This window comes from Daphnia pulicaria, chromosome 6, assembly GCF_021234035.1.
Source record: "Daphnia pulicaria isolate SC F1-1A chromosome 6, SC_F0-13Bv2, whole genome shotgun sequence".
NCBI classification, from domain to species: Eukaryota; Metazoa; Arthropoda; class Branchiopoda; order Diplostraca; family Daphniidae; genus Daphnia; species Daphnia pulicaria.
In genome coordinates this window covers 19363714-19390049 of record NC_060918.1, presented here as the reverse complement: position 1 = coordinate 19390049, position 26336 = coordinate 19363714, and the positions used below count along the sequence as shown (strand labels likewise).

The window sequence follows — 26336 nt, the reverse complement described above, 5'->3', positions numbered from 1 at the left end:
TAAAAATTCCCACTGTTACATTGTTCCATTAAAACTATGTTTCACAAATCCCGATTAATTTTATGATTTATAAGACAACAGCCTTCTCATAAGTAAGTATATAGTTTCATTAGTAACACCCGCGATAATAAATCGATATGCTATACACGGCGATATACGGCGGTTCTTTTAAAATTGCAGCCTTCTTCCGCCTTGAAATGTAATATAGTTTTAGCTTATGTTGCTATTATTTTAAAGATGTGCACGTTATTCAGACTATTGAAAAAAAAAGAAGATAGCGCTTAATAAATGTTTTCCTCCAATCGACTTTTCCTTCTAGACAGTTCGTTGAGTCGAGTGTAACGGTCCTTAACAACTATGGAAGAGACGACGTCTTCAGCCCCTTTATTTTTTTAGTCACTCTTTTTCCTTGCGTCGAACCATCCGGATTCACCCGTGACTTGGTTGAATAGATTCTTCCTTTCTGTTTAGAACCATGTAATGTAATTAAAAGCTGTTGGAGCATCAGCGAAAACTCTGAATGTATTTCTTAAGAAAGCAGCAGACGGGGCAGAAAAATTGGAATGACGATATTGTCAATTACCTTCATGAGAATCAAAAAGAATTGACACTTTTACAGTAGTTAATGATTTTTCAGCCAATTTTTAAAAGTTCCTAATTCAAGCTAAAGAAAGTATACCCTAGAGTGATGTGATGTTTCATCAAGAAAGAAAGAAAGATTAAATCACAGTTGATCGTAGTTTACGTTTGCAACGGCGACTGACGCAGTAAAACGAACGGAATTATTAGACCAACAGCTCCAATGCAGTAGTATGTCCCGACTCCGAACACAACACATACAAAAAAAAAATGTTATGATTTCACTTTGTTGCTTGCAATTATGCGAATATTTTTTAATTTTTAATTTACCAAATGAAGACAGTAAAGGGCAGAAGGCACGAGCGAGCTCTTCCAATGATCTTAGGTTACCAAAAACTGCTCCCTTCTGATCGGGTCGTCCATAGGCAGCGGTCATTGCTGTTAGACAAGGAATTACGATGGCTGATCCTAATAAATTCGAAATCATTTCCATTTACTCAAAGAGGTACGCAATGAGAATGAAATTAAAAATTTACTTACCAAGAGTACAAGGCAAGTCCAAAATACAAGGCTGTTGCCCTATTTCAATAAACAGTCGCCCTGATATCATCAGAGGGGGCCGTTTTCCTTCCAAATCAATTTGGCCTAAGAGGCAAGAAATTTGCATAGCGTTAACGCTAGATCCTTTGGCACCTGACTGAATCATCAACGCCAAGTTGTTATCCGGAAACAGTTTATGCAATCCTCCAGGAATGCAGGCCCTAGTTTTCATCAACGAACTCATTTAAAATGTGAATTTTAAAATAAAAAAAAGAAAAGAAAAACTTGCCTGTTAACTTCGTTGTTAATTTGATCAGTAACACCCTTGTATTCTCTGTCGATGGCCATTTTTTTAAGGGCATTTTGGCTGAAATGTATCTCTTGCATTTTCTTCTTCACAATCTCCATTCCACTTTTCTAAACCTCTTGAGGGGTAACACCAACAGCTTTAGTAGCAACACCATCTCCAACCTAATTCGATTTTGAACAATTAATAGCGGTAATGAAATGTAAAACGGGTCCAAACGACTTACCATTTCAATTCGCTTAAGAATCTTTCTGCGCTTTTTATCAGCCCGAGGAGTTACTAAGATGTCCTCGACACCCAAACTGAATCCTTTCAGCTGAAGGTATGTCGTGAAAAGGCGCGCGAAGCACGAGAGAAGTCGGCACGAATACTAACCTCCATAAAGCTCATTAAACAAATGGACGAGACTTTATGAAGTGGCTCCATAATGCATCTTGTCCAGTACGCCAACCAGCAGCTCTCCATGTTGGATGACAACTTCATTTTCCGTCCCTTGTAGTTCAGTACCATCTCCCTCCCATTTTCTTGCCGGTACCGTTTGCCAGTCCTTAACGCTAATCTTGGCTGTAGAATCCATGTTTAGATCCCGCTAATCCATGGCTGGAATCCAACTTTTTGCCTTTGGGGGTCAGATTGATGATAACGGTGGACAATATTTGTTTGCCCGACCACAGGGCGACCGGCTTCAGTATCGTGGGAGACAAAAGTTTAGTTTTACCATCATACTCTCGTCCGCCCAAGTCAGCAAAAACTAGCTGCTGGTAGTCGGTTCTGAAATACAAGTAAAAATAAATTTATCTTAACAATTACAAGATAGGTCTTGGATTTGGGAAGTAGTTACTAACCGGTTAAAGAATTGCCCGCGCATCGTGAGTTTCACTCTTGCGATCATGTGATCCTGGATCAGCCCACTTAGAGGAGTTCCATTTTTGGGCACGAGATACTGATGCGGCACAGCCGCTAAAAAGGATAACAGGCTAGATACAATTAAATAATTTGTACAAAAACATAAAATGAATCATACCGATGTTGTATCCCTCAGAACGAGCTACTTCGCCCTGAGGAAAATGTGCATTCATTTCGTCACCATCAAAATCAGCTTTGCAATTTGCGTAGTGCAGCCGCAAGGTCTTCTCCCCCATAAGCACCTTAAAAGAAAAAATTAAATTTTAATTATAGTAATAGTAATAGTTTTGCCAGAAAAATTAAAAACTTACCCTGGCTTTATGAGCCATCATACTGGGCTTGTGCAGAGTGGGCAGGCGATTAAGAAGCATTATATCGCCCGTTTTCAAATGACGATGCACAATTTTCGGTTTGAATAAAGTACGAATTTTGCCGCCTTTCTTCATAAACCGCCGCCTGAGAACTAGCTTCGAAAGGGGTTAGCAAGGTTTTGGCAATGACCGCTCGTGATTTTTCTTCGTTGGGGTTCAGGTTGATTTTTTTCCCATTGCTCTCTTCGATGTGCGTTGCGCCAGGCCAAACGTTCCATTACGCACGGCATCGCGCATTACCTGAAATAGGCCAGTTGTGAAATTATATGGATCCCATTTGTTTTCCTAATCGTCCAGACCATTTTGGGTTTAGGGAATCCCTTGAATTTGTGTTCCAGCATGCCGGATACACCACAGCTGACCTCAGTGTCCGCCAGGTCCATGGTGATTGTAGGAGCTTCGGGCTCACGCAACAAATGGCGCTCGGCTCGGCGGATTTTGCCGCTGCTGTTGGCCACCACGCAAGTGTAGAGTCCAGCGTCTTTTTGGAAAACCAATTCCAAAGTGTCGGCTTCGTCCTCGTAAGTAACTTTGAATCGCTCCTCGGGATCGTAAGCGGCGCCGTCCTTGTACCACTGGAACTCGGGTTTCTCACCGGGGGCCAAAAGACCGTGGTTGGCCAGCAGACTGAAAACTTCATTTTCAGCTGTCAAAGAAAACAATGAATGAATCAAATTGGTTATTAAAACGATATTATAAAATGAATACGATCCTACTGGTAACGGTGACTTGGGCCTTTGAAGTGGCTTCGCCGAAACGGTTGAGAGCCTTGCACGTATACTCGCCGGCATCGGATTCGTTCACTTGACAGATGACCAGCTCAAAAAATCCGGTGGCCGCTTGATCGTTGATGACTTTGATCCGATCGGATTCCACCACTTTCTTGCCATCCTTTTTTCTGTAGCCAATGAAACGAAATTTAGCTATGAACTTGTTTAAGTTGTAAGAAATCAAAAGGAATACAATTCGACATTCGGGATAGGATCGCCTTTGACTTTGATCATGAAGTGGACAGAAGTTCCCTCGATCAGTTCCGTGTCGTGCAATACGACAAGGAAGACGGGGCACTTTTTCTGGGCCATTTTCTCGCGTTCGTCGGGAGTCAGGACTTGGACGACTAAAGAAGCCGAGAAAGTGGCCGATCCGTCCTCGTTGGAGGCCACGACGGTGTAGAGTCCACTGTCGTCCAGTCGGCAGTTCATCATTTGCAGACTGTGCTTCCGGCCTTTGGACGTGGTCACGATGCGGTCTGCAAAACGATCGTCCAGCGGCTTGTTGTTACGCAGCCAAGTCACCTGGGCAGTAGCGTTAGATTCTAGGGCGCAGTCAAACGTCGCTTTCTCATCGGCTGAATATTAAATGGACGTCGTTCATTAAATCGATCGAATCGGAATAAATAATTAATTTTAATTAATAACAAAAAAGGGCAAAACTCTCGTTAAGGGATAGTTATCTTAGTTAGGTGATTAGACAGAAACTTACGTTCGCAGAAGTTTCCGTGAATGGTGCGAGAGAAACGGGGTCGACCGGGCAGCGGCTCGGCCGCCATTTCAGGTATGGGTTCGGCCATCGAAGCGAAGAGAGTGGCGTCGCTTGCGTCGCGGGGGGATCACTTTCACGAAGCGAACCTAACGATTGATATTCTTTTTTTTTTGTTTCAAAACGAAAATGATTTTGTGTTAAATAAATGAAATGCCATCCCGAACCAAACAGATTAGATCCAGCAATTAGCAATTCGAGCATTTTTGGGCGTGTTTAAAAAACGATAACAAACAATTAGCGTAAAATAAAAGTGACTTGCTCTTATGGGCATTCGTACCTTACCGGATAAAGACGCCTGTGATGCCGAGCGGATGCTGGCGCTGCCCTTTTTGATTGAATCAACAGAATCGGAACGCTGAAGATTGATTTCGCCCGGAGGAGCTTTTTCGGTGATGGGCGATTGCAGAGGGGTCGCCTGTGGGACGGACTGCACAACTCCTTTCAAGTGAATGAGGTCCTTGATCTTTTTGGCGATCTGAGCGGAATCCTGTTGTCCAACCGGGTCGGATGGTGCAGGAGTTGTCGGTTTCAACTGCGTCGGTTTTGTTTGAACTGGAGGTGGAACGACAGGGTCGTTGGCTTCGTTGTCAGTTTCACCCGGACCGTCGACTTGCAAATCGTCTTCGGCGTGTTCCTGTAAGGCGACTGAAAATCATTCACATAAAATTTAGTCAAACCAAAATTTTAAGGAATAAATTTAAAAGAATAACTGACTAGCGTGAGAGGCGTGGTTGCGTATTTCAATCAGCCAATCGTCGTGAATGGATCGATCCGTGCAGCGTAAATTGAGCGGGTAACGGACGAAACGCGGATCCGAATGGATCAAATCAAAATTGCAGCAATCTCCTTCTTCTTGGCGAACTTTGACCTCGACGTCTTGCAACTATTTTGAATACAGAAGGAAATCTTGAAGAATTGTTGAATTCGTTTTCATAGTATACCATTTTCAATTATGTCTTACCCTGATGATATCCTTGAGGAGGAAAAGGTTTCGATCGTCGGTGACTCGTCTCACCTTCGTCACCAAAATGCGGGCCTTGAAGAGAAACAGGTAACGTTCTCTGGCCCGTCCACGACTGTCCACCAGTCACGACAGTCACCGTCCACCAGCTCTGAATGAATTCAAATTCCAGTTGATGAAGATGATGTTGAAATGAAATAGAGAAAACCCCGGCCCTGGGAGCGTGGACAATGAGAGATGCGGGGCCCGACAAGAACACCAATAATCCGACTACTCACTAATTCACGCTTGGGTCGGCGATTCTAAATTTAGCCGTGACCTAATGCGAAGCGACGAGGATCCAATTTTCGTGGGAGAGGGCATTTAGAAAAGAAAACAAAAAAACAACCGGGATAGTACACGATGGCAGACGTTGGAGTCACCCAGTCTATCGGCCGTATGTCGTTCACGCTCCCACGTACGAAAAAGAAACAAAACATTGACGGGTGTGAGGAAAAGTAGGAAGAAAAAAAGTTAAATAGCTGCAGCTGTTTTTCACTGGGGGATGACGCGTTATTGCGGTGCAAAGAGTCGCTATGAATAACCTGCTTGTCTAATCGTCGCCGCTACACGAACGATCGGGATTTCAAGTGGCCGCTCATCAATCGACGGAGGGAAAGATTAGCAACTCTCTCCTGGATTTGAACTGGATGGCCAAATCAACTGCGCCAATAGTTAAGAAAGAGCATTCAACACGCAGCAGCTCGAACGAGGGTTCGGTTAGGAGAAGAAATGACGTCATCTCTTTTCACGGTCGACTTTCAGGAGGGGGAAAACAAACGGAAGCAACTGCAAAATAGACTTTGGTCACTTTTGAAAAGAGAAAATCCTGTGCGAGTTTCTATATTCCCCGTCCCGCGTGTGTGTTTTATAAATAAACGCCGGGCACACACCTGGAGCGAGTGAAAAGAAAACGGACGGAAAAACATCCGTTAGGAAATTCTAATCGAATCCGTTCAGCGTTACTTTAATTATTCATCATGTCTCAAGGCTGACAGCAAAATGATGACTTACGTGTCGTAAAAGTCGTCCTAACTTGTGGATGTTGCCCTTGTATTCCGGATAGATTCTCGATGAATTTCGAATCAGTCAGCCGCTGGGGCAAGGCCAGCATAAACTCGTGAGCCTTTTGCAAATCCTTCGTGTCCTCGCGCAGTTCTCGCGAATGCGTTATCAGATCCTTTTGGAGAAACAAATTCAAATTGGTAAGAGACATCCAAGATGATTGTTGTTTGTTTCTTACCTTGAGGAGAACCTGGAAGTCGTTGATGCGTTGAATGGGCAACTTGAGGTATTCGCCCAATCGTTTGTGGTCGCCGATCCGGTGACTGTATTCCTAAATGTACAAAAATTAACATTGAACGATTAAAAATTTAGATCCTTGATATTTTGCGGGCAACATTGCATAACAAATGGTCTCGACTTTTTGGTGGTTTTTTGGCAAGAAAACAAAAGGGACGAGACTCGGGAATAGGGTCGAATACCACCGATGGCATAGGAAATAGAAAAACTGCAGATTTTGCGGATGTTACTGGGCCAAAATCCAAACATCATCGCATTTTAACTGTTTAATTCTCTGAAAACGAAATTAGGAAATTTGAGAGCCGTAACAGCGAAACTTCAAAGGAACAAATCTGCGCCAGCAGATTTCTGACGCCGATTTGCATGGCATTCATCGCGTGTTGAATTTCGTAATGATACAGGGACACGGTCCCAACAACGTGAAAAAGAGACGGAATTTCTGGCGTGAGTTTTGGCGTTTGCAAAGTGGGCGGTCAATTAAGACAAGACGACGTGTCAGTCACTCACTCGCCCACTTGATGATCAGGGATGTCAATTCACTTCCGAGACAACTCATTTCCGCTGGATTGAATTAGTTTATCCAACTAATGAAAAACCTTCGCGTGAGCTAGTGAATGTTATAACTCAACGAAAGGAAAAAAGGGTCACGTCGATCACTCACGTTTTGTCCTTCGGCGGTGGCAGTCGAATAAGAAACCGAGCTTGAAGTCACGGATGTCCGGACGGATGAAGATGACGACATTTGCTGATGTTGTTCATCGCTGCTCATCGATTGACTCATGCTGCTCGTTTTTTGTTTCAACTCACTGACTACTGAATTGCAAAGAATCAAAACGATTTCAATCAAATTACTTCTGAAAAGGGTAACTTACTGCTGGACAGGAAGGCATTCTGTCTTCCGGCCATGGTTTATTCTCCCCAGCACCTAAGAGACCCGCAATTAACGAGATTAGATTATTTACAATTTACTTGCTGTCACTACGGCTACGGCTGTCGGCTAAAGTTACTACTGAACAGTTGTACTAATGCTACAAATTACCATTGAGAATTTCAATTGTTACTTGTGAACATTTTAAATAAATACAACTTTATTTGTGATATTAATTACGTATGATTAATATTACTTGTGAAAATAACGAATATAATAAATAAGAAAAATTCGAATTTCTATTTTTACTTATAAACATTTTAAATAAAGGCAACTTTATTTGTGATATTTATTACGTATGATTAATGTGACTTTTGAAAATAAAAAATATGATAAATAAAAAATTAGGAATTTACTTATAATAACTTTTACAAATGCACTATTGTATTTGCAAAATTATTTATTTAAAAAATATTTTACTTGTGGAAATACTTATGTACGTATTTTTAAAATATATTTTACTTATGCAGATTCTTACTTGTGCAACATTTTATCTATGACAAATATGTAATTAACAGCAGTCCTAATAAATATTTTTATTTATTGAAAATTGTTCTAATGCAAAAATGTATTACCGAGCACACGTCTTTATGAGCTAAGTTACTAGTGCAATTCATTTTTAAACGGTGTTACTTATGGGAATCCGTCATTGTGCTACGCACCCCATTTTAACCTTTTTTTAAAGCTTAAGATAGTTGTAAACATCGCCATTTTGGCTTTGACAAAATTTCGTCTGCTAGAACTTGAAACACAAATTTTCAAAAGTTTTACCTCTGTGAACGTTTCCGTCATTCCGTTTTAGAAAGATGGTCCTGTCAAAGTTTGAGATAAGAAAAGCCCGATCAATGGTTGGAGACTCCAGGCAAGCAGTAAGAGTCAGGGTAGCTTTCGCTGCAAGCTCGACGGCCGAAAACTTCGTGACTAAGATAGCTTGTCACCGTGAGGTACAGTCATACAATACCTCGTCATGAGATACAATTCATTTTTAAACGGTGTTACTTATGGGAATCCGTCATTGTGCTACGCACCCGATAGTGTTCAGATAACTTTTATGTAGAGCTATATTCATAAATGTAATTTACTCTTTATTGTAGCGTGCTGAATTTAGTTTTCTTGTACTTTCTCTAAGAGGTAATCCCAATCCGGTTGGCAGGGTTCGTAATCCACCTCCAACAGTTGATGGCGTCGTTCAATTTCCTCAAATTCGTGCTAGTAATTTACAATTCATATTTTAAAATTGTAAAGAAAAGCTAATGATTTATACATTATTTTGATTTCTAGGTATAACATGTTTCAACTGCAAGCAAAGCGGCCATCACAAGAACCATTGCCCGATGCCTAAGAAATGGGATAGAACCAGGAACTTGTGGTGTAATTTCTGCGGCGTCAAAGGGCACAAATTTTGCCATTGCCCATCAAACAACGCCTGGTTATTAAAAACACTTTACATCCCTACTGATTTGGGCAAATTCAAATTTCTTGGTAAGTTAATTTGTATACTAAAAACCTTGATTTGATACCTTTATAATATTAATGAATTTGTTTTTATTTATTTTCCTTAGATTTCAGCCAAAAAATTGCGAAGATTTGGGAAGTTAAACAATCTGATTTTGGGAATTTAAAAAACATGCATTCTCAACGCGTTCAATAACCCAGGTAGCATTGGATGTCATTGGGATGTCTATTTGATATTCCCATGTCATTTTGATGTTCCTGTCAATTAGTTGACATGAATTTGACATGAATTTGTTATAAATTATTTGACATCCCATGTATGATACGAAATGGATATGTATGTGACATTACATTTGTTAATGAAAAATTCTAATCTATTTTCTGATATTTTTTAATGTATTATTTACTGTACAAAAATTGACATCAATTTTTGTATATGCAAATCACGTGAATTTGACATTCAGTAATTTTACGTAAATTAAAAACATGCGAAAATAATGTGTAAAATTTGACATCATATTTAAAATATCATAACGACATGTTATTGATGTAACGTTTTCCGATACAATTTTTTGAAATAAAAAATTGACATGAAATTGATATATTAATATTGACATCATATTTCAAATAAGAAAATGACTTGCTATTGACATTCTTTTTTAAATATCATTTTTCGAATAAAAAATGGACACGTACTTTAAGTGTGAAATTCGATATCATTTTTAAAATATCATAACGACATGTTATTGATGTAACGTTTTCCGATACAAATTCTTGAAATGCAAAATTGACATGAAATTGATATATTAATATTGACATCATATTCCAAATACTTGCTATTGACATGCTTTTCGTTATATCATTTTTCGAATAAAAAATGGACACGTAATTTACAAATTTATGTTCACATCGTTTTTCTTTTACAATTTATGCTATGAAACGGACATTTAAATGATGTACTATTTTCTATATAATACATTTTCAAATAGAAAATGGACATCTTAATAAATAAATTAATGCTGTTTAACCTCCTTTTTGAAATATGAAACGCACACATTAATCTTCCACTGCTTTTACCAATAACATATATTTTTTTAACTGCCCAAATAAAATTGAAAGGATAGATCACATGAAACTGACGTGCAGTGAACCAAAATTGTGTATTAATCAAAAGTATTTGCAAACTACTTGTCAAGTAGATCAATTTTCATTTATACATATCACATTTTCCAACTTGAAATATTTTCAAGCATGCATCCCTTTCCTTTTATTAAAATTATATCGATTTCTGAAAACGTAAGTATTCTATCGTATAATATTAAGTTTAAGTACTAGTTTTTTCGACCAACACGCCCGCTACCCTCTAACTCTTATTTTCTATACTAACAAAGACTATAAAACTTTCTAAGTCCTTACGTACAGGTTCAAATGTAATTCATAAATATATGACATTTTAATAAGTCAATTGGTCAAGTGGTTAGCGAGCTGAGCTCGGAAGTCAAAGGTTGAAGGTTCAATACAGGCCCATGTCGTATCATTTATTAGTCTTCTATACAACCCCGAACATTTCGTATTGCGATGCGATACAAATTTTTCGGGTTTGGGAACCCCAGATCTGGTTTAGCGAGAATTTAGGGCGTTTATAGTTGTTAAGTTTTTTAACAGTGATATCTAATTCATGCATTTTTATTGATATCAATGTCATGCGGTTTAATTGACATCCATTTAAGGCAGTGTTTTGTATATCTTTGTTATAAACATAATTAGACGTGGTTTCAATGTCATACGGAGAAAAAATATTCAAACGTCATTTTCATGTGACAAAATTGATGTTATTTTTTCATGTCCAAACGAACTTCGTTGGCGCGACAACATTGATATCCAAACGATATTACTCTTTTCATTCTTTTTTTGTCTAAAAGTTGATGTCAAAAGTATTTCAACAGCACATCAAAACGACATGAAAATTGTTACCTGGGAAGACCCACAAAACTCGTGGTGGCGTCATAATGACCCTGCCCTAGCACGAGGTGAATCAGTACGTTCCCAAGTGGACCAACGAGTAGGTGAAATAGTCGACGCAGACTTTTTCCAAAATTAGAGTAAATCAATGTATGCCAATCTCGGCTTTCTGTATATTGGCATTAACCACCAATCTTTCCTTATATTTATTTCTAGGACGGTGTCTACTTGACTGAGCAATGGAAGGAAACTCCAAGTACCATGACTGCTTATGAAAAGCACGGACCCACTGCGTTATTGGAAAAAGTTGGGCATTCTAACCTTGACCGGGATCGGAATTGCCTGCACACATCACTGGTATGTTAATAAATTTAAAAATATATTTACGTTTTGTTATTGAAAATATATAGATGTAACATAGAATCCATATATGTCCATGTCTTTACACATAAACATCTTTTCCATAGGACGCCTTTGAAAAATGTTGGTTACGAAAGACTTTCCAAAGTATATCGTCGCTCACGACTACACCACCCGTTTTTCCAGTGGCAGCACCAACGATTGGTAAGGAGATGTCTAAATACCTGAATCCAGCCGTGGTGATTTGGAAAAACTGTTCGAGAAGGAGTATCCGGAAAGCTACCGAAAATGCCGGGCGGCACATTTGTACGTTAAACAAAAAACTAAATTTCTGTTTACATTTTTTTTTCTTTGTTTACAGGCACAAACAATTTTTGACATTTCCTTATGTTCTGCAAACGGCTGTCCCACCCATACCGTTCCAGATAATTCGGCAACGTCCAGGACATGCGTAGCAACATGGCCGGGAGCCTATAATAACGAAAGCAAGAGCGCGACAAGTGGCGACCTGTTCTAGCGAGAGCAAGGTTTATTCTACCATTGTTTGAAAAAAGGAGTGTGTGAAAATATGGGATAAGAAAGGGTTGCAATGCAACATTGCAACATGTTTCAAAATGTTTCAATTACGGATTTATATCTGGCAGCTCGAGCCTTTAGTAGTGGACAGCAGAAAACTTTCGTCCGAAGTTGTTTTCTTTTGCTAGGTTATTTTCTGTTTGTGAGGTCATAATAATAAAGTTTGAAACCCTGACGTTTTGCAATCGAATTAAAAGGTTTTCAAAGCGTATTTTCTTGACGCAAATTTAATTTTCTGCAATTCTTCGATTTTTTGTATCGCTTTGAGTATCACTATCGCTAGCGGCGGTACTTACGAGTAAAGGTCATCTCTGATGCCATACTCTTCTCGGTCTGAGGGAATTTTGGCGGAACTATTGAAATGCTATCTACAATTATCTGCGAACTACAGGGATATGTAGTTCAAATTGGTCCTCCATTTCCTAAATTTTACTAAAACGAAAGCCAATTAGTTCTACTGCTAGTCTTGATTTGGTATTCTTATCCATCGTGCACGAATAAAGTAGAGAGAAGGAAGGGATAAGTAAAGAAATGTTACCAAAAGAAGGTAACTAGGAGGTAGTCCCCAAGAATAGTTCAATATTTTATTTCCTGACGTAACTTTACGATAAATTTGCTGTTTGCAATTAAAATCTAAGAAAATCAACTTAGCCATGTGCCAAATGAACATCATATCACTATCATTATTTGTTGTAACCTTCTGTTTGACTGTTTTAATTTCTTGAGATTTCAATTCTTCGAGATATCTCTTATAACGTTTTCATTCTTTGAACCACATATTGATTTCTTGTTATCTGTAAAAGCTGTCTCATCGTGAGACTCATAATTATCTTTCTCTTGACTATTCTGAGTAGAAAAATAGAAATTTTTATTTGAGAACACAATAAATCAACAAAGAAACACCAGCTCACAAAAAGCAGGATTACATGAACTTGCCTTATTTGCTGTCAACTCTAGGTCTGCTTTACAAAGAAGTGCTCCAGATGTAAATGCCTTTTTAGTATTTGTTAAAAAACTGACTCTACATTTATTTCACACAATAACTTCTTGAAAGCTAACAGAATTATGTACAGCACTCGGTGAAAAAAAAAAATCATCTACACTAACCAAAAGATACAAACCAACGACACAATGAAAATGTGAGAACAGTTTCTCACCAGTGTGGTGACTCTAGTTGATTATGATACTAGCTGGCTATTACCAAAGGAATTTGCAAATGGTTTTTACCTATCTTTGACTATATTTCACAGGTTTATTTGGTGATCAATGGTTGTGTATGGCCCATACATAGCTAGAGTAAGGGTTAAGGAGAATGTTACATACTATTCATCACTAACTGCGATGAATAACTTTCTTTGCAGATACTCAGCTAGTTGGCCTCCTTACTAGCTATCTAAGCCTAATGACTTCTTTTGGCCGACCCTCTCCTATCTGGTGTTCTGCATACAAAGCCGAACCAAACTGCCCCAGCCCCATGTCTCCTCCAGGTTATATATTTTTTCCGACTTCGTACTTTGAATATGAGTGTTGATGTATATTCTGCTGGCATGTCGACACTTTTTTGCGTATTTACTTTTATGGTTTTATTTCACACCGATACATGTTAATGTGTTTTTCATTGATATCCCCCTTCCTTCCTCATTTTGATCTAATAACACCGTCTCTTCATCATCACCCTCTCCGTTACACTCCTCATGGCAATCCTCTTCCTCGTCCTCTTCAAACCATATTTGAGATCCGCCGATCCCGTCAACCACAGGATCCCACCCACCTTCCTCTTCTTCATCTTCGACTAATTTGTCTTTTCCGTTTTATTCACCGTCAATTCGTTCTTCTACCCTCTCTATAATTGGTATGTTTAAATAAAAATAAATAAAAATTTATGCCTTTATTGCTATGTTTAAATGAAAATAAATACAAATAAAAAATGTATACGTTTGTATGTTTCACCCGCATATACGTTCACTGAGCCGCCCCTCTCGTTGCATAGCCTTTTGTTGATTGTTGACTCCTCCTCGCCCCTCTTCCTTTTTCGTTGCTCCACTTAACATGTGTAAATTAAAGGGGGAAATAAAAATATATACAAAATTAATAAACAAATAAACTCATTGAAAAAAAAAACACAATTTGACTTACCTAAAATGGAGTCTACTACCTAAAATGGAGTCTAATACCTAAAATGGAGTCTACTACCTAAAATGGATTCTACTCCTGCAAAAGGCTCCAATGGCGTCGAAGCTACAGCAGTTTTTTCTTCATTATACATAGGGATTTCTTCCAGTGAGAGACTTAGGTTATTAGACATATTTCCTAGGAGTATATCCCGTAACTAATCCTGTAAGAATTCCACTTTCCATAGGTAAACTGTTTAAATTAAGAAAACTCCCGCTATGTATGTTATTGTATCAATTATAAAAAATATATATAATTCAATACATTATTCTCCGGCAAAATAAATAATCCAGGATTATGAAGCACGCTTATAGTTTTTCTCACAAATAGAAATTATGAAAATCGTAGGATTATAGACTTGTGGATTACAGACGCACACTTTTGATTTAGGATGTTTTGGTATTTAGAGGAATATTGGGGATTAGGGATTATAAAGGCACGTTCTTGGACCCACTCCAAAATATAGAAAGCTTTAACAGCAATAATATGAAGCACGCTTTGACAAACCAATACCCAATCCATACACATTCTTGGTATGGCATGAACCTATATAAGAAGTGCAGTAGGAAAAGGTCCTTTTTTTTTCCTTTTTGTTCAAGAATATCGCTTCTCGCTTCTCTCCCCAAGGGTTGTGTATTTGAAAGTTATGAGGAAATTTTATTGTTGATAACACACTTTAAAGAGGAGAAAAATGTGTATTTATGTTTAGAGAAACCAATACAGACAGTTATGAGTTGGAATAAGAGTGTTAAAAGTGAAGACAAGAAAATTGATAAATAATATGTTTATAAAGAATGTACGAGATCTCGTATGTCCTCATTCCGTGTCCCGGAAACCAAGACAAACCAAAAATATGCGTGTTGAAAAAAATATCATGTAATGTGAATGTCCAGTGTGAATTCAGTTCTGATTCTATTTGTTTAAGAGACATTTTAAAATTGTGAAAATGGAACTTGATCATAAAACCCATCCGGTCTCAAAATTGCTTATACAAACTTGTGCAAGGAAAAAGTAAGGGAATAATTTTTTTTTAAATTACAATATGAAGATTATTAAATAATAAATATTTTGTTATATGAACATGGCTTCTGAGGCGCTTGAATTTGCAAAGGACACGATCACCACTGGAGCTCAACCCACCATCGTCAGGAAACTCCTTCAGGACTAGTTCGGAACAAATCTCATGGGAAAGAACCTTATTAACATTAAGCAAACATTACAAGGTAATCAAAAACTTCATTAAACCTTACTTATACTTCAGTAAAAAAACTATTATCTCATTTTGCAGGAAAGTCACAAGAGGAATGGGAGGCAACGGCGGAATATCTACAAAAACTCAAGTAAATCCCAACAACGTAACTAAGGTGCTGCAGAATTCCGATGATAAATTCAACGCAATTTTTATCCAGCTAGAGCCACAACGAAAAATGTACAAAAATTACAGAACTTTGATAGAGATGGGACTTACAATGAGAACAAATGTAGCTTTGCTCTTTACCACTTGATAATTCACGAAAACAATGGAGCTGGTCAACCCGTCGTGTTATTTTTTATCAAGGAAGCGACAAAAAAAGCTATATCTGAATGTCTACAGATTTTCACCGAGGTATTACCTTAAAATTAAACCATTATTAAAAAATACTAATTAATTTTGTTAAATTTGAGAACAACGACTTTTCGGCCACGAAAGTCACTGTTATGCAGATAAACTGCGCAGTGATTGCTGCTTTAGCTAAATTTTTTACTGAAGCTACCGGCATTCTCTGTTTCTACAGAAATTTAAATTTCTTTACCTCGAAAAAAAGAATGAAATAGGGAAATGGTTCCGTGCGGCACTTTATGCAGTAACGCAAGAAGATTTCGCCGAAGAGAAGTCGAAACTTCTGACTCAATACGGTATTAAAATTATTATTTGTAATCTGAATTGAATAAATTATAACTTAATTATGTACTTTATAGGTAAAGTGGTTGCGGCATACTTTGAAGAAAATTGGTTCAACATTTCGAATAAGTGGAGCTGTCTCAAACGTCGCCACTTACCTACTTTTGGAAACAATACAACAAATTGCATTTAACGATATACACTATGTAATCTCCCTAGCGAAGTGGGATTAGCGAAGCGGGATTAACATTTTTAACAAATTTCTAGCTATCACAATACTCAAGATGTTCTTCAAAATACCAAGCCAGAAGTCATCAGAAAATTGGTAAGCCTCGTATTACTGCGTGTGAGTGATAGACAACCTTAACAATCGATTCGGGAAGTATGGTAACTACTTTTATTCATTGCAGGAATTGACCACATACAGCATTGCTTCTAGTAAATCCACATACTTGTTGAAACGAGATTTGGCTTTATTTGCAAGTTTTTCATGGAATTCGGACTTCTAATTACCACATTTTGTTTAACAAAAACTGTACCGTCCAAGCAAGTATTTCTTCGCCTATTGGAATGTATTACTCCAAGAAGCTTACCAAAAAGCCCATAACTGACAAGGACCAATACAACATTGCGATGGCTTTTTTTTTGGAAGATGGCAGACACAATGAGTTCATTAGTTGAATCAGATTTTGATTAAAAATTACAGCTGCTACAAGAGATCCACGAACTAATCAAAGAAGGCAAGTCAGTTGAGTTGATGCACGCTGCAGCTCCTCCTGAAGATATTACTCCTGTTGAACAGATTTTGGTGCTGGATCCTAATCCGGTGGTGTGAGAAGTCAGTAAAAATTCTACAAGAGAGAACTCGTTTTTTTTTCTACAAATGTTTTTGTGGTTTAACGTACAGTTATTAAAACCATCTTGGAATGCCCTACATCTTTTTGCAGCTCAACAAAAGAGAGGTGGTCCAAGGAACACCAATTGATACTTAACCTCATACCACACACACGCGGAAAACTTTAAACATATGATATGGAATCGTTATCCTAGCCGGAAGAAGAGGAGATGATCATTATGGATGGAAGAGGAACATTTGCTGATGAATGATGGTGATGATCAGGAAGCCGACCATGATGTAACGGATGACATAAAATCCTCTTCCACATCCACTACATTGGTCGCATTATATGTGGAGGTACATACTTAAATGTCTAGGTTATATTAAACAATTGATTCATGCAATTTTTTGTAACAAAACAGACATTCCAGGTCGGGTCAAGACAAGTCCATGACCCTTACATGCTGCAATTCCATGCTAATGTAAAGCCAGTAACCAATGCCAACTGGCTCGCTTCTGGCATCATCAACAGGGCAATGGAGATCCTCAAACAACAGCATCCCGGGATTAGTGGTTTATATTTTAGCACTCTTGGAGGAAAACCTGGAATATCCTTAAGCAACATGAAAACGATTGCTTCGAATTGTTCACAACGGGAAAAATCACTGGTTGTTGTTAGCGAAAGGATTCACCTTGTCCGATCCCTTACTTTTGTACGATAGCAGTTCTGGAGATAAGGTTTGTCCCCACGTCCTCAGCTGCATGTCATCCTTGATACAAACACCTAATCAAAGCATGACATATGTAGTTAGAGGATGTCAGAAGCAAGGGAATGGCTATGATTGCGGGGTCTTCGCCATAGCATTTGCTACTAGTTTGGCAAATAGAGAAGATCCATCATCTTTACTTAACGACACAACACTATTGCGTGATCATCTCAGAACTTGCATCGATTCCGGAAAGCTGACTCCAATCCCTTCCAACATCATTCACCCAAGAACTCGAGAAGAGAAAATACGACGTGAGAAAGTATTTTGTTATTGTCGAAGAACAAAATACAAGCCTGATTATGTAACGTCTGATTGGGTAGGATGTGATGCTAAAGGAAAAAACTGCGCGCTTTGGGTTCATCAGAAGTTTGAAGATTCTTTTTATTTAGTAAAAATTAAAGATTAGTGGTATTGTAAAATGTGTGTACCCAGATAACAAACTCTAACCAGATTTGTAAATTAATCAATTATTTATCTTTCTTTATTTCTCGAAATGTTAGTTTGACTTGACTGCTTGTTGCAATATTTGAATTTTTTTATTTTTAACTTTTATTTTAAGTTGCAAAATTACTCCAATTTTTCTGTTTTTTTATAATTTTCGTTTTTGTTTTGTTTTGTGTTTTAAAGGATCTGCAATTGACTACAATTACGCCTTTTACGCCTCTTTTTTATTTGTTAAGCAACGATTACAATTTAAAAATTACACTATTACAATTAGAAACTAAACGAAGTTAATTTCAAACTTCATTTCATTCCACAAGATTGCAGATGTAAGCTTTTTACGCTATGTGTCAATGTCATTGTGAAAAAAAAAGCTTGCTGGTAAACGCGACCCTTCCCCGTAGTCCACTAGCGGCAGGGGCCAATAGCTTTACCCCTGAATCCTGGGGCCAAAAGCTGTTTTGGCTATTGGCCCCCGAAATCCAGGGCCAATAAGCCATTGGAAGATAAGAGCCAGTTGTAACTATTTGTAGGTGAGTGGTTAGCGGTGTCTACTACCATACCATAGCCCACAGGCATGGCGTTTAATTCTCGATCGGGAGTAAGCTTTTTTATTTGCAGTTTATAACAAAGGTTGTATTTCAAGGAGTAATTGATTTTAAAATATTAAATATGAATCTTAAAATATTAAAAATGAATTTTAAAATTCATTAAAATAGAATAAACAAAAATAAGTAATAAAAAATACATTTAATTTGATTTTTTGGCGCAATTTTCAAAAAAATGCGAATTTCAATCACAAATTAAACATATAAAAAATTTCCTAATCTAGATAAATTAGGTATTTAAGGATATGGAATGAAATAAAGCTTAAACTCAATCGATTTCTGGACACATTGATTGATAATTTTATGTGAATATGTGATCATGCTTGAATGGATATTTACTATCCTTGCTGGAAATCTGACCGCTAGAGTGCTGTGTACCGTCCAGGTTTAAAGAAGGGGATGGGGGGAAAAAGTTACACTAAGGGGATATACCTCGAACGCCGGCCTAGCAGTTAAGTAGGTTTGCCTCAGTCGTCTAACCTTGTAGGCCTGTAGTCTATGGTTTAATGGTTTAATAACAAGGGAACTTTTCACTTTTGGTGATGTTAAAAGTTCGCAGTTTCGGCAACTAATTAATTCGTTATCCTCTTATATTCTTCTAATAAAGGAAAGAAGACAGAGAATTATGGTATTGTGTGTTCTACCAGTATACTGTTAAGATCATTTTCGTTTTTCCCTGTACTTTATTTTGAATTTCTTAGGCGGTTGGTCGATTTTTTCTGTTGATTTTTCTGATAGTTGCAACTGTCAAACAATTCAACGCAGAAAAAGATTTCTATGAACTACTTGGCGTGGAAAAAACTGCCGACAGTCGTGAAATTAGAAAAGCTTTTAAAAAACTTGCCATCACTACCCATCCCGACAAAAACCCAGATGATCCACTAGCTCAACAAAAATTTTTAGATCTCAAGCAAGCTTATGAGATACTCAAGGATCAAGAGACCCGTAAACAGTATGATCTACATGGGGAGAATGGTATAAAAGATGGCTTCAAAAGCAGCAAAGAATATCAAAATTGGAACTTCTACAAAAACCATTTTGGCATTTATGATGATGATCCTGAAATAATTACTTTATCGGCATCTGATTTTGGTAACTATAATTACCTTGAACTATTGTTTTTTCATCTTTCTTATTAAATAATTCTGCTTTAGAACAAAATGTGAAAAATTCTATGGAGTATTGGTTCATCAAGTTTTATTCCCCCATGTGTTCTCACTGCCATGTTATGTCACCAAACTGGAGGCAACTTGCACAAGAACTGAATGCTGTGATAAAAGTAGCAGCTGTAAATTGTGAAGAAGACTGGGTCCTCTGCCGTAAGGAAGGAATCTCATCGTATCCTTCACTTGTTTTATATCCCAATGTAAGTTGTTTTTGTGCTGTGAAATCATAGTGTTCATTTTAATTAAGTTTGATTTTTAGAAAGATAAATACTATGGGGAGAGGACTCCTGAAGACATGCAGAACTTTGTTTTGCATAAACTACCTACTCAAGCAACTGAAATTTCTAACTACAATATCCTTAAGGATACTCTGGAGGATGAAATAATAAGAAGTTCTCCCTTACTGTTCATCTTCTGTAAAGATTCCGACGACACCAATTGTCCTTCGTGGCAAAGCAGGAGCAAGCTCTCTTATATCTTCGTCAGTATTTAGATGTTAAAGCAATTTAAATTAGTCAAACAAAACTTTGATTTTTGTTAGGATGGGTTAGTTGCAGTGGCTTATGTCGACTGTTCCTCCAAAGATATATCGTGTTCCAAGACCGGATTCCAGTCAGCTACCGTATACCTACCGTCAGGCAATTCTACTCTTCAAGCTGGCATTGAGATTCACAGTCTTAACTATCTTGAAATCGCGACTCAAATACTCGGACAGCTTCCGGAAGCGGAACTCGTTGACGAAGAAAGTCTAGAGGTAATTTTAAGCTTTCAAAATAAACCCAACAAATATTTATGTTATCTCGTTTATAGAATATCAGGGCAAAGTTAAACGAAGATCTCGGCCAAGATTGGCTCATTTATTTTACAGAAAGCCAAGATTCGTCTCGCTTCACCGATCTACAGTATAGACGACTACCTGCCCTCTTACCTCATATAAAATTAGGTCACATCAATTGTAATATGTCTGAAGAACTTTGCAAGTACGTCAAATGTTTCTCCCATATCGAAACATTTATTGAATAATCGATTTTTTCTTTCTAAACAGAGAAAAACATTACATCACAAAGTATCCGACATTTGCTACTTTCAAGCGAGGTGGAGCGGTAGAGATGCATGTCGGTGGAGTGAGTGTGTCTGAAGTAGTGAATTTTGCACGAAACAGCATTTGGGCACCTAATCTGGAAACGCTGAATCCGAGTTCGTTTCCCAGTTGTCTCAAAGATGGACACCCTTGGGTTGTTGACTTTTACGCTCCGTGGTGCCCACCTTGTATGCGTCTTATTCCTGAATTCAGAAGAGTAAGCTTATTGTAGTTTGTTGTGGCTCCAGAACTATTGTTTTTCAATTCTATTTATTTCAGGCCAGTAGTCTGGTTGGTGGCATAGTAAAATTTGGCTCTCTGGATTGCTCCGTTTATCGCGACCTCTGTGCCTCTTATGACGTTCGCTCATATCCAACAATAATCTTTTATAATTATTCAACTCCACATGCGTACACTGGTCAGTTTGTCAGCCGTGATATCGCCACATTTGTTGAAGATGTTCTTCGCCCTCCAGGTATCTCGGAAATGATCTTTTGTTACGCTTTAAATCGTGAGAGAATAATGAATTTGAAAAATGTTTTATATAAAACTTTTCGCAGTGGTTGATTTGACGATCGACAATTTCGAGTCGCTGGTGTTGAACAGACCCGTGACAGAAATATGGCTGGTGGATTTTTTCGCTTCGTGGTGCGGTCCTTGCATTCAGTTGGCACCCCAGTGGCGTTCACTTGCCAGAATGCTCGGCCCATTAACTAACATCAACGTCGGATCAGTGGATTGCGTCACCCAGGAATTGCTCTGTACACAACACAATATTCGTTCCTATCCAACCATTCGGATGTATGTTATGGGAGGACGCTCTGGTGAAATCATGTAAGTGTTTTATCACTTTTTAATTTTCTGTGATTTTATTCTTTGTTTTTTTTTTATTAATTGAATTGTTTGTCTCGCTACTAGTACCTACAACGGCTTCCAGCGGGACGCATATTCGCTACGCAGCTGGCTGGTCAATTCGCTACCATCGTCGGTTTACGCTCTGGGCGATTACAACTTCGCGGACCTGGTGCTCCGTTCCAGTACTCCTTGGGTGGTTGACTATTACGCGCCGTGGTGCGGTCCTTGTCAAGTGTTTGCAGTGGAATTCGAATTAGCCGCCAAGCAACTGGACGATGGCCGCCGTCTGAAATTTGCCAAAGTCAATTGTGATAGCTTCCCAAATGTGTGCCGAAATGCTGGCGTTCAATCCTACCCGACTGTGCGATATTATCCGGGTAAAACGGGATGGTCGCATCAGAGTCCCTTCGGCATCCCGTTTGTCAACGACCGCAGAAAAGTGGAGGACCTCGTGGAGTGGCTCGAAGAACTCCTGGTTTCTCATTCTCCTAGTGCCTCTGATAACAAAGTTGCTTCCAGTCGTGACGAGCTCTAAGTCACTAACCTGATCTTGTCAAAATATTTTTCCGATCAATCTCTTGCACACTCGCCAAATCAAAATCTCACTTTATACAATTTTGTTATTTTCCCAATGAAAAATGAATTGTGCTTATTGCATACTTAAGAAACGCTTTTTTGCCTGTTCTGCCCATACTTAATAAAAATGTTTTTGGATTATACGAAATTCTTGTTAATGTAATGTATTTTCCTTATTTTTAAAAAAAAGATAAGAATAGAAAATATTAAGAGACATGCGTTACTTTAGCGTAGAGATTACATTCCGATGAACTAGTTTAATGTTTGATAAGATGATGATGTAATATTTTAAGGCATGATAGAAAAGAAAATATGCAGATCAAGTAATACGTTTGAATGTTTTTTCATTCCTGAGATTTTACAATCCCTCCCTATGATGACATTTTCACAGAAATATTTGAAAATATAATTTATCCTTCTTTAAGTAATTTTTGTTTTAGTAAAATCCGAATGAGGCTGCCGCAGCACTGTTTCCTTTGGCCAAATTATAGTTCCGGTAAGCCACGGCGGCTGCGGCGGCCGAAGAAACGCCCACAACGGCCGGATTGTGATGATGGCCGTAAGAGAAGGAGGCCGAGGCGGCTTTTCCGACATCCGCATAGCTCTGATGATGGTGATGGTGATGATGGTGACCCATAAACATTTCACCCGTGGCCAGTCCGTTGTAGTTGTCGAATCCGTTGAAAGAAGCCGGAGCAGTTGTCCAGCTGGGCATTTCGGTTCCGATCGAATTGCCAGCGCTTCCGCCGCCGCCGCCGCCGGATTTCACAGCATTCCAACCGGTTTCGCCAAGGGCCCCCGGTAAGTGATGGTGCGGATGCGGTGGGTATTCCACACCAGCGGATGATGCGGAAGAAGAAGTCGGAGTGTAGTTGCTTAATCCGCCACTTGGTGTAGCCGCCGCAGCGGTCGCGAATAATTGTCCGAAAGATTCCGCCGTGTTGAATGCCGAACTAGCTACGCCTCCGGTGTTTGCTGATTGCGGAAACAGGAAATTGCCACCACCAGTGCGATCCGGCCAGCAACGATCTACATCTCAATAGAATTAACTTGTGTACTTTAAAATAAAGACTTTTATTTTGAATAAATACCTGACGTGGTTCCAGTCGATTCCGATGCGCTGTATTGGCCAATATGGGAGGCGACGGCCGGTTGGCTCTGATAAGGCAGACCGATGGAGCCGATGCTCGGCCCCGATGACGAGCTTCCTCCTCCCCCCGAGTTGGGATGTTGATGATGTTGCGACGTCCCCATGTGTTTGCGCCACCTGGCACGCCTGTTGCTGAACCACACCTATTGGAATTCGAAAAATAAAAATAAAAATCCGGTTTAAGTCAAAAGGATTTTTCTTTCTTCCTTCTTTTCTTTTCTCTTAAACCATCCGTTTGCGAGCACGTACACGTATTTCACGTGCTGATATTCAGCACAGATTAACTAGCGACTATTTTGGTATTATAACCTTGGCTTTTGAAAATGGTGCCATATCTTTTCTTTACGGAGGAATGTTACATTGTGTTTCAGAATGTCTGTGAAATGCATAGATAGATAGATATAGATTCCGAAGTCTATTTATTGGAACTCACCTGAACTCTGGCTTCGGTCAATCGGGTCTTCTGAGCCAATTCTTCCCTGGTGTAGACATCCGGATATTGGGATCGCTCGAATGCTCGTTCCAGTTCCTCCAGCTGATCGGCACTAAAGGTGGTCCGAGAGCGGCGCTGTTTCCGCTTGAGCGCGATCCCGGGCTTCGATTCGATATCCGACGAATCTTCATCTTCGCTCGAGCGGCCTGCAAAAGAATACGTATACATAATAGGTCAATCACAAACGAGGAACAATGGAGGACTTGATAATATCGGCAATAATACAATAATACAATAATGGTATCATCAATGCGTAATAATGGACATATCAACTTATTTAATAAAAGATATTCAATGTGTAAGGGTTCGAAATTATTAAGAATGAACTTGTGCTGCTTAGATTAAGTTTATTGGACAACACTTTACACCAGAAAAAGATGCATCACAGTCGGTGAGTGGGAGGATAAGGGTGGAAGGCATCGGATGCTGTCAACCGTGACGGACTTCTACTTCTACGTCTCTCATTACGCGACGAAGATGCTGTCAATGGAAGTGGACTTCTGCTTCTTAGTTGTAGAACCCGTGAAGAAGATGCTGTCAATGTAGGCGGACTTCTATTTTCTCTCTTTTCATTCTTTCTCTTCTTCTTCTTCTTTTTCGCTTTTTGCTTGTCTTCCAGTTTTTCCAGCTTCCTAATTAATGAACCATTAAACTTTATAGATATATTAAACACGAGAATTTGTGATGAGAAAAGCACATACTTAAGTAGTTTCTTCTTTTCTTTGGTTGATAAAGTTTTCAGAAATGTCAATTCTTCTGCTGCAGGCTTCTCCTCAGACTTGGATAATTGTTTCTAAAATTCAAAAGACAAGCACTGTCAGAACTCGGAAAAAATGAATAAATACAGGTTTGCATTGCACTTATTACCTGCATTGGAACCGCCATTTGCTCTAAAGTACTAATAGCACTTTTGGTCATAGCCAAACCAGTTTCCTTCATATCATTCATCAACTTCTCAGAAGGATCAGCAGCTGCAATGGCATCATCAAACGCATCTCTTGCCTTGTTGAACAATAGGCATTCCCTGTCTACATGTTCAAAAAATCAATCTTGAAATATAAAAAAAAATTAAATGACACAGTTAAATTATATCTTACCTGTGTTTACGTATCCCCATTTGTGACATTTGATACAACGAACATTTCTGACAGCAATACCAAAAGGTTAGTCCCTGATGTCCTCATCACCACGACAATAATCTTCACGTGGAGCATTATATTTTCTCTGCCACTCAAACTTGAATTCTGGTTCCCCATCTTCTTTTTCTCTTTCTTTCTTCATTCCTGGTGGTGGTTCATACAGAAAATTGACACTCAGCTTCTCCTTGCTTTCCTTGCTGACAAGTGATCTGAATTTAAAAAAAAAGTATCAGTTAATATAAATGATGTTATATTTAAATTTTTTGTTGTGGATTTACTTGTTGACGTATAAATCTTGTTCTTTTTCATACTGAGCTTTCAATTCTTCCTGCTTTTTCTTCTCTGCATCTGTCTTTTGTTGAGCCATCCAGACCTAAAAATGTATCGATTCAAATAGTTTACACAGTTAATTCTACAACTGATCTTAAACTGACACACGGTTGTTTAGAGTCGGACATACCCTTTTCAGGTTATCTCGAGATCCAGGGTGAAAGAATTTCTTGCACATGTAGTTATTGAATCCTTTGCCCATTTTTCAGCTTCTTCAAATTCGTGGTTCCGCTGGAGAAAATGGAGAAAACTCAAAGCCAAAAGGATACAATAGACCAAATGAATCACTAAAAAGTAAAAAGTAAGTCAGAATTTTCCGAAAATTTAGAACGCACAATCATTTGCGTCAATCTACGACAAATCCAACTTGGTCTCACACGCCGCGACGGTATGCTATGGCGCGCCGAAAGTGCCACAAAAAAAAAATAAAATTAAATTAAAAAAAAAAAAAAAACGCCACCACCATCTAGCGGTCAAATTTGGTACTACCCCTAAAAATTTTTTTTCTTCATTCCCGACTGTTTTTTTTCCTCTTGGGCCCGCGCGTATTATCACGGTCGGGTTTCGCCTTTATGTCAAGGTCGTGACTGGCGTGTGTGTGTGAGTGTGGCTCACGCCCTTTTTGCCGCTCTGCTTCGCCTTTTTTAAAAATTGGCTAAAGTACCGCGACCGTAGAATGAAAAAATATCACGGCGGGAGAATCAAGAGAGAATGATTCATGCCTTGCTAATACGTCCATTAAGGAGCCAGGGCCCTTTTTGTTATTTTTGATTACATCACCCGACTCGAATGTTTTTGATAGTTGGCCAAACCGAAAATTCTAGTTATCTCGGCAGCAGCAGCAGCCTATATTATTATTCATTGAAGCCGTGGTTATTATTACGTGATATTCTTACGCCGCCGTCCATATTATATTAAACCCGTTTCCAAAATGACGATGATTTGGTTTTGTTTTCCAGATGAAAATTGGGTCAAAGATCGACATGTCTAGCCCCATCAAGAAATAT

General features: G+C 38.7%; 6 protein-coding genes across 7 annotated transcripts; 1 reads left to right on the top strand and 5 right to left on the bottom strand.

The window, feature by feature from the left end:
- Nucleotides 1-741: 741 nt before the first annotated feature.
- On the bottom strand, nt 742-1998 carry LOC124342169 (major facilitator superfamily domain-containing protein 10-like). The gene is made up of 5 exons (XM_046795135.1): nt 1653-1998; nt 1409-1590; nt 1120-1340; nt 910-1047; nt 742-839 (listed from the first exon to the last, which is right to left on the bottom strand). Exons 2-5 carry the CDS (start codon nt 1525-1527, stop codon nt 742-744), a joined length of 576 nt encoding a protein of 191 aa, XP_046651091.1. The 5' UTR covers nt 1528-1590; nt 1653-1998.
- LOC124342168 (DNA-directed RNA polymerase I subunit RPA1-like) lies at nt 1981-2911 on the bottom strand. The gene is made up of 4 exons (XM_046795134.1): nt 2644-2911; nt 2451-2574; nt 2272-2386; nt 1981-2197 (listed from the first exon to the last, which is right to left on the bottom strand). The coding sequence occupies exons 1-4, from the start codon at nt 2776-2778 to the stop codon at nt 1981-1983; spliced, it is 591 nt and encodes a 196-aa protein (XP_046651090.1). The 5' UTR covers nt 2779-2911.
- Nucleotides 2860-6921, bottom strand: LOC124342167 (obscurin-like). The gene is made up of 9 exons (XM_046795133.1): nt 6901-6921; nt 6489-6581; nt 6282-6425; nt 4960-5128; nt 4528-4890; nt 3667-4051; nt 3420-3601; nt 3003-3349; nt 2860-2943 (listed from the first exon to the last, which is right to left on the bottom strand). The coding sequence occupies exons 1-9, from the start codon at nt 6919-6921 to the stop codon at nt 2860-2862; spliced, it is 1788 nt and encodes a 595-aa protein (XP_046651089.1).
- A 12030-nt stretch (nt 6922-18951) lies between these two features.
- LOC124342249 (dnaJ homolog subfamily C member 10-like) lies at nt 18952-22365 on the top strand. Of its 2 annotated transcripts, none has more exons than XM_046795220.1 (10): nt 18952-19167; nt 19241-19631; nt 19694-19905; nt 19965-20068; nt 20432-20459; nt 20516-20685; nt 20751-21003; nt 21066-21261; nt 21347-21620; nt 21705-22365. In XM_046795220.1, exons 1-10 carry the CDS (start codon nt 19165-19167, stop codon nt 22174-22176), a joined length of 2103 nt encoding a protein of 700 aa, XP_046651176.1. In that variant the 5' UTR covers nt 18952-19164; the 3' UTR covers nt 22177-22365. The 2 variants fall into 2 exon arrangements, with proteins under 2 accessions (XP_046651176.1, XP_046651175.1); XM_046795219.1 differs by having other exon boundaries at nt 18953-19167; nt 19965-20186; nt 20247-20459.
- A 48-nt stretch (nt 22366-22413) lies between these two features.
- LOC124342166 (paired box protein Pax-7-like) lies at nt 22414-24028 on the bottom strand. The gene is made up of 3 exons (XM_046795131.1): nt 23801-24028; nt 23309-23510; nt 22414-23246 (listed from the first exon to the last, which is right to left on the bottom strand). The coding sequence occupies exons 1-3, from the start codon at nt 24026-24028 to the stop codon at nt 22654-22656; spliced, it is 1023 nt and encodes a 340-aa protein (XP_046651087.1). The 3' UTR covers nt 22414-22653.
- Nucleotides 24029-24187: 159 nt separating this feature from the next.
- On the bottom strand, nt 24188-25723 carry LOC124342250 (corepressor interacting with RBPJ 1-like). The gene is given in 6 exon segments (XM_046795221.1): nt 24188-24492; nt 24562-24653; nt 24728-24888; nt 24958-25208; nt 25278-25372; nt 25460-25723. Coding segments are annotated over 6 exon segments (921 nt in total). The 5' UTR covers nt 25532-25723; the 3' UTR covers nt 24188-24242.
- Between the last annotated feature and the right edge of the window lie 613 nt (nt 25724-26336).